Source organism: Dryobates pubescens, chromosome 10, assembly GCF_014839835.1.
Source record: "Dryobates pubescens isolate bDryPub1 chromosome 10, bDryPub1.pri, whole genome shotgun sequence".
Taxonomy (NCBI): domain Eukaryota; kingdom Metazoa; phylum Chordata; class Aves; order Piciformes; family Picidae; genus Dryobates; species Dryobates pubescens.
Window position 1 is genome coordinate 13967213 of NC_071621.1, and position 19627 is coordinate 13986839.

The following is a 19627-nucleotide window of genomic DNA, read 5'->3' on the forward strand; positions in this document are numbered from 1 at the left end:
GAATACTGCTGATGGACCCTAAGGGTGAAAGTAAGTTCCCAAGCGTAGAGAAAGGGTTGCCAAGCCCTGAACAAGCTGTCCAGGGAAGCGATGGAGTCCCCATCCCTGGAGGGATTTAAAAGCCATTGTGGTGCTGGGAAACATAGTTTAGTGGTGACCTACCAGTATTGGGTTGGTTGGACTTGATCTTGAAGGTCTCTTCTCCCAGGCAGCCAGTACTAGGACAAGAGGACACAGTCTCAGGCTGTGCCAGGGGAGGTTCAGGCTGGATGTTAGGAAAAAGTTCTATACAGAGAGAGTGATTGCCCATTGGAATGGGCTGCCTGGGGAGGTGGTGGAGTCACCATCACTGGAGGTTTTCAGGAGAAGACTTGATGGGGTGCTTGGTGCCATTGGTTAGTTGTTTACGTGGTGTTGGATTGGTTGATGGGTTGGATGTGATGATCTTGAAGGTCTCTTTCAACCTGGTTTATTCTATGTATATTCTATTCTATGTCTCTTGCAATCAGATTGATTCTATGATTCTATGGACTTACTACTTCAGCCCTCACCCTGGCACTTGGAGTCATTTGAGACGGTGGTGTTAGACATCCACATTCAGCATTCCTAGGTCTGATCTCTGTTAGAGATGTCTTCACCTAAAGGCATCATGAAGAACCTTTCTTACAGGACAGCCTGTAGGTAGTGATCTGTTTAATAAAGACCTTTCTTACAAGACAGAAAAAAAGCTGTCAAATTCCACTTTGTGCCAATAGGACCTTGTGGAGTTTGAGGGGAAGCAATGGCCAAGAAAACTAATCCCATCCATCAGTTCCTTCCTAAAAATACAGTTTACAGAATCATGGAAAATACAGAATGAACCAGGTTGGAAAAGACCTCAGAGACCATCAAGTCCAACCTATTACCTATTAATAACCTAACACCTCCTGACAACTAAACCACGGCTCCAAGTGCCACATCCAATCCTTTTTCTTAACACCTCCAGGGATGGTGACTCCACCACCTCCCTGGGCAGCACATCCCAATGACAAATTATTTTTTGTCTTTTGTTTTGTTTTGTAAAATGCCAAGACTATTTTTTTTTCCTGAAAAAGGAGGAAACTAGATTTGGTTCTTAATGCCTTTTTAATCAAAGTTGTACTAATGCAACTTCCAGGTACTGTTCTGATCCAGGTGAAGGTCCTACCTAACCCCACTTTTTTTTTCTTTTCTTTTTTTTTTTTTTTCCTGTTGGTATTCTTATTGGGGTGCAGTATGGAGAGAAGCTACTGCCCAAAACACTGAAAATCCCCAATCATGTTCAATGTCATAGAATTGACAGGGTTGGAAGGGACCTCAAGAATCAGCCAGTTCCAACCCCCCTGCCATGGGCAGGGACACCTCACACTACAGCAGGTTGCTCAGAGCCACATCCAGCCTGGCCTTAAAAACCTCCAGGGATGAGGCTTCCACCACCTCCATGTCTCACCACCCTTGTGATTGTGGTGTGCAGCTTATTTTTAAAGGCATAGCCTAAAACTACCACAATGGTGAAGAACTTCTTCCTAATATTCCATCTGAATCTACCCACTTCTAGTTTTGCTCCATTCCCTCTAGTCCTATCGCTACCTGACACCCTAAAAAGTTCCTCACCCAAGAGTCAAGGATCTGGAGTTCAGACCTGGGTGCCAATATCCCCTGTTGCTCAGAACCTTGCTCTATCATTCACCCACTTCTGTTGTGGACAGGGAGACTGCGTATGGCTGAAGAAATTTGAGGTGGGAGCAGTTCATGAGCTAAGGCAAAGCTCCACCAGCATCTTGAGGAAGGTAGGAGGCAAAAGGGGTGATGGGGCATGTGGAGGGAAGTGTGCTCAGAGGGACTTTTATGACTGCAGGATGTTTTTATTCTCCTTGTCTCCTGTTTATCCAATGAATCACATCTCATGGCTGTCAATGAGACTTGCCTAGTGAAATCTGGTGGAATGGACCATGAACGATTGCATCTGACAAACTTATCAATGACCCATGTCAGTCATTCAGCAGCTTGCAAAAACCCAGCCTGGACATGCCATTTCAAAGCCGAATGTACAATGACTCCTCTAAGTGACCTTGTTGGCAAAAGCAGACTGCTTTTATCTTCCAGTACCTGAAGGCGCCCTACAAGAGAGCTGAGGAGTGTCTGTTTATAAGGGCAGGTAGCAATAGGGCAAGTAGTAATGGTCTTAAATTAGATCAGGGGAGATTTAGATTGAACATTAGGAAGAAATTCTTCACTATGAGGGAGGTGGAACACTGGAATGGAAGCAGCCCTGAAGAAAAGGACTTGAGGGTGCTGGTGAATGAGAAGCTCAGCATGAGCCAGCAGTGTGCACTTGCAGCCCAGAAAGCCAACCACATCCCAGGCTACATCAAGAGAAGCATAGCCAGCAGGTCGAGGGAGGTGATTCTCCCCATCTACTCTGCTCTGGTGAGATCCCACCTGGAGTACTGTGTCCAGTTCTGGAACCCCTATTACAGGAAGGATCTGGAGGTTCTGGAGCATGTCCAGAGAAGGGCCACGAGAGTGATCGGAGGTCTGGAGCACCTCTCTGAGGACAGACTGAGGGAGTCGGGGCTGTTCAGTCTGGAGAAGAGAAGGCACTGAGAAGACCTTATTGTGGCCTTCCAGGGTCTGAAGGGAGCCTACAAGAAAGCTGGGGAGGGACTTTTTAGGGTGTCAGGGAATGATAGGACTAGGGGGAATGGAACAAAAATAGAAATGGGTAGATTCAGTCTGGATGTTAGAAAGAAGTTCTTCCCCATGAGGGTGGTGAGAGACTAGAAGAGGTTGCCCAGGGAGGTAGTGGAAGCCTCATCCTTGGAGGTTTATAAGGCCAGGTTGGATGTGGCTGTGAGCAACCTGCTCTAGTGTGGGGTGTCCCTGCCTATGGCAGGGGGGTTGGAACTACATAGTCCTTGAGGCACAGTTGTGCATTTCAGTGGGATTTACTTTGTGTCTCTAACTAAGATGCCTCTTAGAAGCTCACTTTCAGTCTCCAGTTCTATTATTACTAGCAAATGACAAGCAAACACATTGATTTTCCAGATTTAAGTCCATTAGGTGTTGGCAGCTTCTGCTAACATCAGAGTGGCATTTTTATGCTTATAAATATAACAAACCTAGCAGGGCAAGTCTCCAAAGGTACCACTGATGGATTACTTTGGATCCTCCAGGCATGGTATTGCTTTCCAGAGCAGAGCAGAGCTGGAAGAAGACATGCTGAACAAAATATACCCCAGTGAGACCAATTTGTCCTAGTGAAAGATTCACAGCATCATAAAATCATAGGAGCACAGAATGTTCTGGGTTGGAATGAGCCCCCAAAGGTCATCTAGTCCAACCCCCTCTGCAGTCAGCAGGGACATCCTCAACTAGATCAGGTTGCCCAGAGACCTGGGCATCTTGCCTAAAGAAACAGAAGTTTCTGTCCAGTTGGTTTTTGCTATCTCAATGGATAGACTAAGCTTAAAAAGAGTGTAGGGTAGCTGAAAGTAAGCAGTGAGGAGGTGTGGCCTAACCAGTGCAGTGTACAGGGGCAGAATGACCTCCCTGCTCCTGCTGGCCACACTGTTCTTGATGCAGGCCAGGATGCCATTGGCCCTCTTGGCTGCCTGGGCACACTGCAGGCTCATGTTCAGCCTACCATCGACCAGCACCCCCAGGTCCCTCTCTACCTGGCTGCTCTCCAGCCACTCTGACCCCAGCCTGTAGCACTGCAAGGTGTTGTTGTTCTAACTCCTACCATTCTGTGACTGTGATTTAAAGCAGCTGCTCAGCAGATATTTGGCTGGATCCAGCCTCTCTGTAATTCGCTGTCTTGTTTCAGATGAAAGATCTGCGTCACGAGAATGTGAACCTGTTCCTGGGCTTTTTCTCTGACTGTGGCATCTTTGCCATAGTGACAGAATACTGCTCCCGAGGCAGCCTGGAGGACCTGCTGAGAAGCGAAGATATGAAACTGGATTGGATGTTCAAGTCCTCTCTCGTGATGGATCTAATTAAAGTAAATCCATTGCTCCTGCTGAGGCATGACCTGCATGTGACTGCTATATTGACATGGATATTTCATCCAGGATATTGGAACTTTTACAGTAATGCAGAGGGGAAAAAAACCCAGTGTGGGTGTGACTGCAGCAGTATATAGGGTCTTTAATGGAGACCTCTTACTCTTCTTTTGTTCCTAGCTGGGAGAAGCCCTACGTGGGGTAATTGCACCACACCCACACAGCAGTTTGAGAGGTTAAAAATACACATCAGCTTAGAACTGGTCAGCTAGAACAATGAAGCTGGTGGCAAATTCGTGCTTTCCAAGGACTCTTTCTTGTCAGAAATCAGAAATGCATTCAGCATAGAACCACGTCACAGCTACCCCTTGGTCACAGGACAGATACGTGCATGGGCACTTTAGAAGAACGTTCCCACACTTTCAATCATGTCCCCTGTGTTTTCACCCCCTAAAGATGAACTACCAACATGGGACAGGTGGCCTATACAGGGTGGATTTCTGGAATCTTTCTTGAAACCCATGGTCCACCTGCTGGTTCTCCTTGAGGACATGAGCAGACAGTGTGAGTTTGCAGCCCAGAAGGCAAATCACATCCTGGGCTGCATCAAAAGATACATTGCCAGCAGATCCAGAGAGGGGATTCTGCCATTTTACTCTGCTCTGGGGAGACCTCACCTGGAGTACTGTGCACAGGTGGGGAGCCCTCAATATAGGAAGGACATGGACCTGATGGAACATGTCCAGAGAAGGGCCATGAAAATGATCAGGGGGTTGGAGCACCTCTGCTATGAGGACAGGTTGAGGGAGCTGGGGGTGTTCAGCCTGGAGAAGAGAAGGCTCTAGGGAGACCAAATAGCAGCCTTCCAGTACCTGAAGGGGGCTACAAGAAGGATGGAGAGAGACTGTTTACAAAGCCCTGCAGTGACAGGATGAGAGGCAATGGCTTCAAACTAGAGAAGAGCAGATTTAGATTGGATGTTAGAAATTAGTTCTTTACTATAAAGGCAGTGGAACACTGGAACAGGTTGCCCAGGGAGGTGGTTGAGGTCCCTTCCCTGGAGATATTCAAGATGAGGCTCGATGAGGCTCTGTGCAACCTGATATAATCAAGGATGTCTCTGCTGACTGCAAGGGAGGTCAGACTGGATGACCTTTGGAGGTCCCTTCCAGCCCAGACCATTCTATGATTCTATGATTGAGAGAGCTGGGCCAGAGACTCCAGCTCTTAGTGGTTTCCCGTTGTCTAATCATGGGATACCACACCAGCCCACCTTCTTAGAGTCACAGAATCCAGTTGGAAAGGATCATTTATCTCTTTGAGTCCAACTGTCAACCTAAGACCACCATGGACATTATAACCGTGTCCTGAAGTGCCATGTCCACACATTGGTTGAATCCCTCCACCACTTCCCTGAGCAGCCTGTTCCAGTGTCTGACCACCCTGTTAGTCAAGAAATTTTTCCTACTATCCAACTTCATGTTTTATTCCCTGACACTCAGAACAAGAGACCCACACCCATGTCACTGCAAATTCCTTTCAGCGAGCAGGTCTCCCCTCATGTCTAAAAGCACAAGTTCTGAGTTCAGTGGTCCCACGGCTACAGAGGGAGAGGGGACAGATGGGCAGAGTCCACGGGCATGAGATTGAACACATCCAAGTGCCAGGTTCTGCACACTGGCCACAGCAACCCCATGCAGAGCTACAGGCTGGGGTCAGAGTGGCTGGAGAGCAGCCAGGCGGAGAGGGACCTGGGGGTGCTGGTTGATGGTAGGCTGAACATGAGCCTGCAGTGTGCCCAGGCAGCCAGGAGGGCCAATGGCATCCTGGCCTGCATCAGGAACAGTGTGGCCAGCAGGAGCAGAGAGGTCATTCTGCCCCTGTACACTGCACTGGTTAGGCCACACCTTGACTCCTGTGTCCAGTTCTGGGCCCCTCAGTCTAGGAAGGAGGTTGACTTGCTGGAACGAGTCCAGAGAAGGGCAATGAAGTTGGTGAGGGGTTTGGAACACAAGCCCTGTGAGGAGAGGCTGAGGGAGCTGGAGTTGCTTAGCCTGGAGAAGAGGAGGCTCAGGGGTGACCTTATTGCTCTCTACAACTACCTGAAGGGAGATTGTAGCCAGGTGGGGGTTGGTCTCTTCTCCCAGGCAGCCAGCACCAGAACAAGAGGACACAGTCTCAAGCTGCACCAGGGGAGGTTTAGGCTGGAGGTTAGGAAGAATTTCTACACAGAGAGAGTGATTGCCCATTGGAATGTGCTGCCCGGGGAGATGGTGGAGTCACCACCATTGGAAGTGTTCAGGAGGAGACTTGATAGGGTGCTTGGTTGCATGGTTTAGTTGATTAGGTGGTGTTGGATGATAGGTTGGACATGATGATCTTGAAGGTCTCTTCCAACCTGGTCTGGTCTGGTCTGGTCTGGTCTGGTCTGGTCTATTCTATTCTATTCTATTCTATTCTATTCTATTCTATTCTATTCTATTCTATTCTATCTCATGTTCCTAAAGCTGCCAGCCATTTCTAGTATTACTTTAGACTGCAACTAACCAAATCCATTTCTGAACTTCCCCATAGTTTTGTGGGTTGATCATGACTGCATTTGACATAGCGTTGATGTTGTATCTGATGCAATCTCCGGCGACAGTTTAGCTTGATGTCTCTGATGGCAGATGGATAATATCATTCCTGAGGAGCAGCCTCAATCTTTTCTGTGTTTCCTAGGGAATTAGGTATTTACACCACCGAGATTTTGCCCACGGACGTCTCAAGTCCCGTAACTGCGTGGTGGACGGCCGGTTCGTGCTGAAGATCACTGACTATGGTTATAATGAGCTCTTAGAGGCACAGAAATGCCCATACATTCAGCCTCCCCCTGAAGGTAAGTGCCAGAAGGAAAGAGATTTTTGGAAAGATGTCTTCACTGATGTCTCCATTGACCTTATGCTACTGCAGATCAATGGCTGTATAAAGGATTTAGGCGCTCAGTCTTATGACTGCTGGTTCCCTGAACACAGAATCATAGAATCATAGAATTGTTAGGGTTGGAAGGGACCTCAAGGATCAGCTAGTTCCAATCCCCCTGACATGGGCAGGGGCACCTCACACTACATCAGGTTGCCCAGAGCCACATCCAGCCTGGCCTTAAAAACCTCCAGGGAAGAGGCTTCTACCACCTCCCTGAGCAACCTGTTCCGGTGTCTCACCACCTTCATGGGGAAGAACTTCTTCCTAACATCCAATCTGAAGCTACCCATTTCTATTTTTGGTCCTTTCCCCCTAGTCCTATCACTCCTTACACCCTAAGAAGTCCCTCCCCAGCTTTCCTGTAAGCCCCCTTAAGATACTGGAAGGTCACAATAAGATCTTCTCAGAGCCTTCTCTTCTCCAGACTGAACAGCCCCAACTCCCTCAGTCTGTCCTCAAAGGAGAGGAGCTCCAGCCCTCTGCTCATCCTAGTGGCCCTTCTCTGGACACTTTCCAGCACATCCAAATCCTTCCTATATTAGTGGCTCCAGAACTGGACACAGTAGTACTCCTGGTGGGGTCTCACCAGGGCAGAGTAGAAGAGGGGTAGGAGAACCTCCCTCGATTCCTCCATGGCATCTGCACCCCAGAGCAACTGTGTGTAGAACTCTGCTTCCTGGGACAGAAGATTGTCTGGTGATGGGAAGTAGAGAATAAACTCCCTCTTTGCTTTTGCTTCCACATGTGGCCTTTCCTCTTCATGTGTGTTTAGCATTATTAAATTGCTTATACCTTATTAATGGCTTTTGTTATATTTCCCCCCTCTCTCCTGTCCATCTAAGAAGAGGAATGATAGAGTGGCTTTGGTAGGCATTTGGCCCCCCAGCTAGGGCCAAACCACCACAAGTTCATTATAGATTAAAGTACCTTCTGTGAAAGCAGTTTGTGTCAGTTTGAAGTACAATCATTCTTTATCAGCCTATAGATCAAGCGATGAAAGACACAGTTGTGAAACATACCTAGACCCATCAAGAAATGAATCTTCTTCAAACCAGGATATTGTTACCCTGGTAACAGAACATTCCCAGTAACAGGAATAAGGAATGTATCAGCTACTGCAATATATATCATTTTTGTAAGGGAGAAGGTCTTCTGGCAACTGCTCTACCTGAGACAATTGGACTAATTGATCAAATTGGTCCCTTCCAGCATCAGGTATTCTGTGATTCTCTGATTCTGTGACAACAGAAATGTGTGGGAATCAAATCCCATGACACAGGAGTCAAAACACAATGGGGTTTAGGGCCTGGAGGACAGGTTTTATGAGGAGCAGCTGGGGGACCTGGGTTTATTTTGTCTGGAGAAAAGGAGGCTGAGGGGAGCCCTTCTTACTCTCTACAACTGCCTGCTAGGAGGTTGCAGAGGCATGGGTGTTGGGCTGCTCTCTCTAGTATCAGGTGATAGAACAAGAGGAAATGGCCTCTGGCTGCTCCAGGGCAGGTTTGGGTCAGACGTTAGGAAACATTTCTTTCCTGAAAAAGTAGTCAGGCATTGGCACAGGCTGTCCAGTAAGGTGGTGGAGTCACCATCCCTGTGGGTGTTCAAAAAACATGGAGACATGGCATTTCAGGAGATGGTTTAATGGCCACGGTGGTGTTAGGTCAATCATTGGACTCGGTGGTCTTAAGAGTCCTTTCTGACCCAAGCAATTCTGTTTCTGTGATTTTATTTCAAGCCATATTTCAGGAATAAACACAGGAGGTTCCACCTCAACATGAGGAGGAACTTCTTCACTGTGAGCCCAGCCTGGGTGCTTTGTTCAGCAGCAGCCAAAACACTGCTGTGCTATCAACACCCAGCTACAGCACTGCAAAGCACAGCACTAGAAAGATGCTCTGAGGAGAATTAACTCCAGCTCAGCCGAAGAGCAATGCCAGTGACAGGAAATCTGCACTTCAAGAGACAATGCTTTTCTGAGTGATTGAATCATAGAATTGTTTTGATGGGAAAAGACCTGCAAGATGATTGAGTCCAACCATCAAACTAAGGCCACCATGGCCATTAAACAATATCCCAAACTGCCATGCCCACATGTTTCCTGAACACCTCCAGGGACAGTGACTCCACCACTTCCCTGGGCAGCCTATTCCAATGCCTGACCACTCTTGCAGTAAAGAGATTTTTTTCCTGCTATCCAACCTAAACCTCTCCAGGCACAAGTTCAGGCCATTTCCTCTCATGCTATCACCTGATACTAGCAAGAAGAGACCAACCTCCACCTCGCTCCAACCTCTTTTCAGGGAGATGTGGAGAGCAATGAGGTCTCTCCTCATTCTTGGCAGTGCTGGGAAGACTTATGTAGACAGACAAGCTGACCTTGTAGTATGTAAATTGTTATAGCCATATTTTTTCTTGAAAGGTAGAGTGAAATTTGGAAAATTCAGGGTTTTTTGGGTGATGATGGAAGGTTAGTCTCTGGCACATCACAATTAAAAAAGACTTGATTCAGTAAACAATGACGTGTGCTCCAATCTCTCCTCAAATAGCTGAAACAAAGTCTTCATTTAAGCATTTAATTTGAGATGGTCTGAGCTCAAGTGTAAGAAATGTGATGCTCTTAACTTTTGTAGACTTGCTCTGGACAGCTCCTGAGTTACTGAGGGACCCAGCCATGTGCAGAAAGGGCACCTTCAAAGGGGACATTTACAGCTTTGCGATCATCCTGCAAGAAGTGGTTGTTCGGGGTCCACCATACTGCATGTCAGAACTCTCAGCTGAAGGTAGGCAACTATTTCACTGTGACTTTAAGGCTTTACAGGGAGTGCTCAAAAATATCTGGCCAAGCCCCTTGGGCAAAACATTAGTATCACAGAATCATAAAGTGGCTTAGGTTGGAAGGGACCTCAGAGATCATCTACTTGAAGCCCCCTGCTATGCGGAGGGACAACTCTCCACTAAATTTGACTGCTCAAGGCCTCATTCAACCTGGCCTTGAACACTCCCAGGGAGGAGGCAGCCACAACCTCCCTGGGCAACCTATTCCTGAGTCTCACCACTCTCATATTAAAGAATTTTTTCCTAAGATGCAGTAGAAACCTATCCTCCCTCAGCATAAAACCATTCCCCCTTGCCCTATTGCTAGACACCCTTATGAAAGGGCCCTCTCCAGCCTTCCTGTAGGATCTCTTCAGATAATGGAAGGCAGCTGTAAGGTCCCCCAGGAGTCTTCTCTAGGTTGAACAACCCCTGCTCCCTCAGCCTATCCTCATAGCAGAGGTGCTTCTGCCCTTGATTCATCTTTGTGGCCCTCCTCTGCAGCCGCTCCACCAGCTCAGTGTCCTTCTTATGGTCAGGACATCAGAACTGGGCACAGAATTTGAGATGGGATCTCACAAAAGCAGAGTAAAGGGACAGAATCCTCTCTCTTGCCCTGCTGCCACACTCCTCTTGCTGCAGCCCTGCACACAGCTGCCTTGTGGGCTGCATGAGGGCACTGCTGGCTCATGGTGAGCTTCTCCTCAACCAACACCCACAAGTCTCTTTCTTCAGAGCTACTCTCAACCCACTCTGCACCCAGCCTGCCTGACTATTCCCCAAGGGGAACCTCCAACAAATGTTGCACACAGTGCACTGTTTTCCTGACAATCTGAGGAATTTCTACTCATTGCCTCCTAATCCTCAAGGAGCTTTCACTCATGGTGTGAACTTTAAAACTGCCTGGGGAAGACATTTCCCCTTGGCTGCTCCTAGAAATATTTGGGCCAGCTGATTGGCTTGGTTCTTTTGGTGGAAACTGGTGGGATGAGCCAAAGAGTTTTCAAGTAAGCTGTCAACACCAAAAAAGCTTTGGGTACTCACAGTAACAGCTGTGGAAATGCAGAGCTCCTGCCAGAAGGAAAGTGACTTTCACTCCATTTGACTGCTCTGCACTACATAAAATGAAACCTTTCATTATTACCACTTTGTTGATGGTTTGGTTGTTGTTTTGTTGGGTTTTTTTTAAGCAAGAATATGCTGTTCTACCTTACAGAAATTATATTTCCTCCTTCAGGACAGTCTTACTAAAAGATACTTACACTGAGGAGTGGATCTTGTTGAGAAGGGAATCTTACTAATGTCTGTAAATATCTGAGGGGTGGGTGTCAGGAGGAAGGGGTCAGGCTCTTTTCAGTAGCACCCAGTAGTAGGACAAGGAATAATGGATATAAGCTAGAGTACAAGAAAGTCCATCTCAACAGGAGGAGAAACTTCTTTACTGTGAGGGTGATGGAGCGCTGGAACAGGCTGCCCAGAGAGGTTGTGGAGTCTCCTTCTCTAAAGACTTTCAAAGCCAATATGGAAGTGTTCCTGTGTGGCCTGCCCTAGCTGATCCTGCTTTGGCAGGGGGATTGGAATCTGTGATCTCTAGAGGTCCTTTCCAGTCCGGGTTGGGTTGAGACATCACTCCAACATTCACGCTTCAGCTGCCAACAAAACCTTGAGGTTCTCAAGTCCTGGTTTATCTAAAATCTGCAGATTTAAGGACTGACTTCTCAGGGTCTGAAAGCCCAAGTTCAATTTCTTATTAATCTTATTTCATCTCTGAGTAGGGATTCATTTCCCAGATGTTGTTTGGAACCCAGACTCTCCCTCTTAGAACACTTCCCTCTGCCTCCATTCCCATCAACTTCCTACATACTGATTTTAGTTATCAATGAAACCTCAGAGCCTGGCATCCTCCCTGTCTGGGTTCAGCAATAACCCTGTGCTCTCCCAGAGGACTTCAGGACTTCATGGCCAGAATCAGAAGCAATGTCATTAAATACAAGCCTGCAGGTTTACACATCCATCTGTCACATAACTTTCCCCTACCCAGCCTCTTTATTGCTCATAACCCAGTTCTTCAGGGATTAGAAGGCAGGTGAATCCATTACCTTTTAAGTCCTCCAAGACAGTCCTGGCAGAGAAAAGCAGAGACCACCTTATTGCTCTCTACAGCTACCTGAGTGGAAGTCTTAGAGAGATGGGAGTCAGTCTCTTCTCCCTACTAACAAGTGACAGGACAAGAGGAAATGGGCTCAGGTTGCTCCAGGAGAAGTTTAGTGTGGATATTAGAAGAAAGTTCTTCACTGAAGGGGTTCTCCAAAACTGGGAGAGGATCCCCAGGGAGGTGGTTGAATCAGCATGCCTAGAGGTGCTTTAAAGACACAGAGATGTGGTAGTAAGGGGTGTGGTTTAACATCAGACTTGGTAGAGTTAGAGAATGGCCAGCTCTCAAAGGTCTTTTCCAACCAAAACAAATCTATGATTCCATGATCCTGTGATTCCATGATTCTGTGATTCAGTGATTCAGTGATTCAGTGATTCTTTGATTCTATGGGGTATTTTGGGGGTACTGGTGGATGGTAGGCTGAACATGAGCCTGCAATGTGCCCAGGCAGCCAAGAGGGCCAATGGCATCCTGGCCTGCATCAGGAACAGTGTGGCCAGCAGGAGCAGGGAGGTCATTCTGCCCCTGTACACTGCACTGGTTAGGCCGCACCTCGAGTCCTGTGTCCAGTTCTGGGCCCCTCAGTTTAGGAAGGAGGTTGACTTACTGGAGTGTCCAGAGAAGGGCAACAAAGTTGGTGAGGGATTTGGAGCACAAGCTCTATGAGAAAAGACTGAGGGAGCTGGGGTTGCTTAGCCTGGAGAAGAGGAGACTCAGGGGTGACCTTATTGCTCTCTACAACTACCTGAAGGGAGGTTGTAGACAGACAGATGATGGTCTCTTCTCCCAGGCAGCCAACACCAGAACAAGAGGACACAACCTCAGACTGTGCCAGGGGAGGTTTAGGTTGGATGTGAGGAAGACGTTCTATACAGGGAGAGTGATTGCCCATTGGAATGGGCTGCCTGGGGAGGTGGTGGAGTCGCCGTCATTGGAGGTGTTCAGGAAGAGACTTGATGGGGATGCTTGGTGCCATGGGTTAGTTGTTTAGGTGGTGTTGGATTGGTTGAGGGGTTGGACACGATGATCTTGAAGGTCTCTTCTAACCTGGTTTATTCTATTCTATTCTATTCTATGATTCATTTGACACAGCCATTGGGTGATGAAGAATCTCACTAATGGCTCTAGGAACAAACAAGGGACAGGTGAAAAGATCCATGACCTTGGACCCCATCAAGACCCTCCATCTCACAACATGCTTCCCCATTCTGGTTTTTGTCACAGAAATTATAAAGAAAGTGAAGAAGCCTCCTCCTCTGTGCCGCCCCAATGTTGGCCCTGAGTTGGCTCCCCTGGAGTGCATCCAAGTAATGAAGCAGTGCTGGGGGGAAGCCCCCGAACGACGTCCGACATTTGAGGAGGTATTTAATAAGGTCGGTGAGCAGAGCAGCAGGTACAACCCTTAAGTGAGCCCTCCATTAACAAAAGAAGAAGTCCCAGAGCTCTACTCTTGCCTTTGCTACTGGGTCATTTTGTAGTTTGTGGTGTTTGTCTTACACCTTGTCCTGAATTTGGGCTGCTCTGGCACTGTCATGTATGGTGTGAAGCAGGCTGGACATGGGCTTGATGTCTTCACATTTGCAATGTACCTGCATGAGTGATCTCATGGAGACTGAAGAGCTGTAAATTATGGTAGTACCCTCAGCCCAACCTATTTTTTGATGTTCTAAAGTATTTTAAAGGTGATTAATTTGAAAGGAAAATTCCCCAAAGGCTGTTAAACACAAAGATAGAACATTTCTTACAGAAGGTCTCTGAACGGCAGATTGGTGGAGGCTGGGATCATATCCTAGGGAAATATGATGGTACCTGAGTCCTGTGTGAACAGCCTTCCCAGACTTCTGTTGCTGGGCAAATTCATGAGCAGGTACCAGCAAAACAAGCCCCTTGTCTGATCCAGCAGTGTTTTTCCTATGTTTTTTAAAAGGTCAGACTAAGTAAAGCAATATCCAGAGCTTTTACTTTCCAATTCTATGAAACTGGGAATAATTTTGCATCCACATGACTCCGCTGTTGAGTCTAAGGAAGCTCTGAAGACAAAGGGAGAAAGCACACCTCAGAGAAGAACTGGGGATGGGAGGTGGCTTTGAAACCAGGAATACACAAAGAGGTTAAGTGTTGCTAATGTCCTGAAATTTGCACTTCAGACGGCAAAGGGCTGCAGCTTACCCTGATGTTTAATCAGGGGATACATGAAGGTACAAATCATAGAACATTAGAGGTTGGAAGGCACCTCCAGAGATCATCAAGTCCAAACCCCCTGCCAGAGCAGGATCTCTTAAGGTAGTCTGCACAGGAAGGCACCCAGGTGGGTTTGGAAAGTCTCCAGAGGCAACTCCACAACCTCTCTGAGCAGCCTGCTCCAGGGCTCTGTCACCCTCATGGTAAAGAAGTTTCTCCTCGTGTTTGTGTGAAACCTTCTATGTTCAAGTTTGTATCCATTGCTCCTTGGTGTATTATTTTGCACTACTGAAAATATCTTGGCCCCCTCCACTTGACACCCAGCCCTCAGATATTTAAACACATTGATGAGATGTCTTCAGCATGATACCTGAAAAGCTGCCCAGTAGAAAAGGACCTGAGAGTGTTAGTCAATAACTGTCTGAACATGAGCTAGTGGTGTGCCCAGATTGCCAACAACATCCTTCATTATTGCTGAATCAGCAATAATGTGGCTCACAGGCCTAGGGAAGTGGTTAGAATGATTGTCCCCCTGTACTCAGCCAAGTGAGGGCTCACCTTTAAGACTGGGTTCAGTTTTGTGGCTCTTACTACAAGAAGGACATTGAGGTGCTGGAGTGTATCCAGAGAAGGAGAATGAAGGTGGTGATGAGCCTAGAGAACAAGTCTTACCAGAAGTGGCTGAGTAAGTGTGGTTGTCCAGCCTTAAGAAAAGGACACCAAGGGGAGACCTCAAACTCTACAACTACCTGAAGGAAGGCTGTAGTGATGTGGGAGTCTGTCTGTTCTCCCTAATAACAAGTGGTAGGATGAGAGAAACAGCTTCAGGTTGCACCAGGGAAGGTTTAGGTTGGGTTTTAGGAAAAATGTCTTCCCCAAAAGGCTTGTCAAACCCTGCAACAGGCTGCCTAGGGAAGTGGCAGAGTCACCATCTCTGAAGGGATCTCAAGGCCATGTAGGTGTGGTGCTGAGGAGCATAGATTAGTGGTAGCCTGGCAGTTCTGGGTTAACAGCCAGAGTTGATGATCTTTGTGGTGTTTTCTAACCAAAATGATTCTACGATAGGACTCCATAACAACTCATACATGTTGTCATCTCATGGAAAGTGGTGTTTCACTTAAACCTCACTAAAAGTTCAAAGAGAAGCAACATGCTTCTGAGCAGCTTCTGCAGCAATTGATGCAAATTCACCCTCTAGTTTGCAGTTTTCCTATATTGCTGAGCTGTTGCCACTGAGAGAGCCAACCTTTAGCACTGTCACATTAAAGTGTTTGCATTTTATTCCTTTCCAAACCTAGAGTCATAAGGATAGAGAACTAACTCTCCAGTTTGCTTTCCCAGTTTAAAACCATCAACAAAGAGAAAAAGAGCAATATCATTGACTCAATGCTCAGGATGCTCGAGCAGTATTCCAGCAACCTGGAAGATTTAATCAGGGAACGGACAGAGCAGCTAGAGATTGAAAAACAGAAGACAGAAAAGCTCCTGTCACAAATGCTCCCCCCGTAAGTACTGCTACTTAGATGGTAAACACACCTCTCTTTGCTAGATTGGACAACACTGTCCCCCAGAAGTGTGACAGTTTAGGCTGTGCCTTTAAGAAAGGATAGATGCAACATTCTCTAGCTGAATGTTTGGGTGTAAAAAAGGAAACCAAAGGTTAATTCTAAACAAATGTGGTGGTCAGATGTGAGACGTACCATAGCAAATCTCTCTCACACTCTTTTCTCTCACTCACTCCGGCACTCTGGCTCTTGCTGCTCACGTGGTGCTGTTCTGGACAGAGAGGGAGACCTCTTATCTGCAGACTTTGAGATAAGCATACTAGTTTTTCTCTAATGAAGCTTTTGAGCCTAACTAAAAATTCCCTTAACAATTTCTTCCTTTCCTCTTTTTCTCCTAATTAACTAGAGGGGAGGGAGAGAGGGCGGAGGGAAACCGAGGTGGGATCCTCTGAGGAGGAGGATTTCTGTGTTTGTTTTCTTTTCTGTAGATTCTTGTATAATACTGCAAATACTCTATATGTTGTATATATTCATTGCATTTCATTGTTGCTTGTAAAATACACCTTCATTGGCTTCTCTGACTGTGCCTAGCTGAGTTTTTGTTGGTGTGGGTGGATTAAACCATCACACCGCTACAAGAAGTGAGCAGGACTGTAGAGCTGACCTCCAACGTTGACAAGCACCTTCCAATCACAAGAAGAAACTTTCACCAATGCTTGTTAGGGCCATGTAGATCCTCCTATTTACTGGAAGATCTTCTGAATACAGTAGGACAAGAGTGTGCACTTGCAGCCCAGAAACCCAAATGACATCCTGAGCTGTATCAAAAGCATAGCCAGCGGGTCGAGGGAGGTGATTCTCCCCCTCTACTCTTGTGAGACTCCACCTGGTGTACTGTGTCTAGTTCTGGAGCCCCTGTAACAAGAAAGACCTGGAAGTGCTGGAATGTGTCCAGAGAAGGGCCACAAGGATGATCAGAGGGCTGGAGCTCCTGTCCTATGAGGACAGACTGAGAGAGTTGGGGCTACTCAGTCTGGAGAAGAGAAGGCTCCAAGGAGACCTTATTGTGGCCTTCCGATATTTAAAGGGTCCTACAAGAAAGCTGGGGAGGGACTTTTTAGGGTGTCAGGTAGTGATAGGACTAGGGGAAATGGAACAAAACTAGAAATGGGTAGTTTTAGATTGGGTGTTAGGCAGAAGTTCTTCCCCATGAGGGTGGTGAGAGACTGGCACAGGTTGCCCAGGGAGGTGGTGGAAGCCTCATCCCTGGAGGTTTTTAAGGCCAGGCTGGATGGGGCTGTGAGCAACCTGATCTGGTGTAAGGTGTCCCTGGTTGTGGCAGGGGGGTTGGAACTAGCTGATCCTTGAGGTCCCTTCCAACCATTACAATTCTATGATTCCATGAGGAGTCTGTGAGCTCATGACCATGTACTGCAAAAGGGTTTGTGCCCTGACATCTTTGCTTGCATCCTTATTATCAGATCAGTGGCAGAAGCCCTCAAGACTGGTGGCACTGTGGAGCCAGAGTATTTTGACCAGGTGACCATCTACTTCAGTGACATTGTGGGCTTCACCACCATTTCAGCCCTCAGTGAACCCATTGAAGTAGTCGACCTTCTGAATGACCTTTACACACTCTTTGATGCTGTCCTTGGAAACCATGACGTTTATAAGGTGAGGAGCACCTGGGCATGATGATCAAACTGTCCATGAGTCAAGCACTCTTGTCATTTGATTCTACATCTCTTTTCCAACTGGTTTTTGGTTGGGTTTGGTTTGGGTTTTTTGTTTGTTGATTTGTTGGGGGTTTTTTTGGTAAAAACAGGTTTATTTAGTTTTAACATAAAGGTATTTGCTAGGTGGAGACAATTGGTGATGCCTACATGGTTGCCTCGGGGCTCCCAAAAAGGAACGGAAACAAGCATGCGGCTGAGATAGCCAACATGTCCTTGGACATCCTCAGCTCAGTGGGAACATTCAAGATGAGACACATGCCAGACATCCCCCTCAGGATACGAATTGGGCTGCACACAGGTAGGCAGTGCCACTTGCCTGTGCCTGATGTAGAATAGCAGAACTCTTTGGGTCAAAAAAGACCTCCAAGGCCATTGAGTCCAACAGTCGACCTAACACCACCATGACCATTAAGCCATGTCCTCAAGTGCCTTGTTCAGAAGATTTTTAACACCTGCAGTAATGGTGACTCCATCACTTCAGTCTGACCAATGTCTGACCACCCTTTCAGTAAAGAAGTATTTTCTACTATCAAATCTACACCTTTCTTGGTGCAACTTAAGCCCTCTTGTCCTATCATTTGACACTATGGAGAAGAGGCCAACCCTCACCTCACTGTAACCTCCTTTCAGGGACTTGTAGAGAGCAGTAAGGTCTCTTAGCCTCTCCCAGACTAAACAACCCCAGTTTCCTCAGCCATTCTTCACCAGACCTGTTTTCCAGACCCTTCACCAGCTTTGTTGCTTGATCTGGACATGCTCCAGCACCTCAGTGTCCTCCTTGTAGTGAGGGAGCAAAAGCTGAACCCAGTATTTGAGGTGAGTCCTCACCAGTGCTGAGTACAGGGGCACAATCATTTCCCTGCTACCTGAACATCAAAGAACTCCTTTGCAGTTGTATTTGAATGCTTTCTCCATGCCTGCCCCAAAACACACACCTTCAGAAGATGCTTCAAAATCTACCATAGTAACAAGGTCATTCAAATGGAAGCACAAACCCTGAGGAGGGAAATGGTTCAGTGTCATTTAGGGGAGAAATTATTCTGTCACAGTCAGAAGCTACATCAGACATGTTAGTCACAAGGGTTTTGTTGTAAGGGTGTCTCTTTGATGTGCCACAGGATCTTCACTGGTGTGATATGGAGGCATTCAGTGATGCCTTTGTAATGCTGTTCTGAAATGAAAAAGCACAGAAAAACAGGAAAATAGAGTGGAAGAGTGAAAAGTTCGGATGAGATTTTTCGCAGGTAGGACATAACAGGGAGAATATGTGAGAAAAAAAGGATGTTATAAAGAAAGCCAGCTCTCTCTGATGTAGAATTCATCATCTGTTCAAGGAAGACCAACAACAACAAAAAAGGCTTAGTTAAAAAGAAAATGGGAAGTTAATTTTAATACAAAGTATAATTAACCTACCAAACAAAACAAAAAATCCCCACAGGACTGCAGTCACATAAGCAAGAATATGACCAGGATTTTAAATGGAGGAGAAGACATCTGCTGCTGTCATGCAATCAAGTGTTTTTATAAGACATGTGGACTTTCATGATTTTATAACATTCATAATGTTTTCATAGAACAATAGAACTGCCTGGTTGGAAAAGACCTTGAGATCACTGAGTGCAACCATAAAGTATCACAGTATCAGAGTATCATAGTATCACAGTATATAAGAGGTTGGAAGGGACCTCCAACCCCCCTGTCAAAGCAGGGTCACCCAGGGTAATTCACACAGGAATCCATCCAGGTTGAGTTTTGAAAGTCTCCAGAGAAGGAGACTCCACAACCTCTCTGGGCAGCCTGTTCCAGTTCTCTGTCACCCTCGCTGTAAAGACATTCCTTCTTGTGTTGAGGTAAAACCTTCTATGTTCAAGTTTGAACCTGTTGTTCCTTGTCTTATTACTGTGCAGGAATGGTAATGGTGGTGAGACACTGGAATGAGTTGCCCAGGCAGTTTGTGACTGCTTCCTCCCTGGAGGTGTTCAAGGTCAAGCTGGACAAGGCCTTGAGCAACTCGATGGCAGGGGAGTAGAACTAGATGATCCTTAAGGTCCCTTTTGACTCAAATGTTATGTGATTCTAAGAGCTCCCTATACCTAAGCTACTCATCCAAATGTCTTTTAAACACCTTCAGATGTCCATTCATCCCCAGACTCGTTGCCTCTTCCTCTAAAGTACCAGATGCTGCCCACTGTGGGGAGCCAGTGAATAAAATTGCCCATGAGTCTGTCCCACTAGTGCAGGGGAGTT

The 19627-nt window shown here is 46.7% G+C and overlaps 1 protein-coding gene across 1 annotated transcript in view; it reads left to right on the plus strand.

The window, feature by feature from the left end:
• GUCY2F (guanylate cyclase 2F, retinal) overlaps positions 1–19627 on the plus strand; it is an 84332-nt gene that overhangs the window by 24832 nt on the left and 39873 nt on the right. Inside the window, exons 7-14 of the mRNA XM_009906949.2 lie at positions 1728–1808; positions 3848–4024; positions 6747–6903; positions 9620–9769; positions 13183–13331; positions 15481–15644; positions 17126–17318; positions 17504–17678. Of these exons, the coding sequence (XP_009905251.2) occupies positions 1728–1808; positions 3848–4024; positions 6747–6903; positions 9620–9769; positions 13183–13331; positions 15481–15644; positions 17126–17318; positions 17504–17678 (1246 nt within the window). The remainder of the gene's footprint in view (positions 1–1727; positions 1809–3847; positions 4025–6746; positions 6904–9619; positions 9770–13182; positions 13332–15480; positions 15645–17125; positions 17319–17503; positions 17679–19627) is intronic.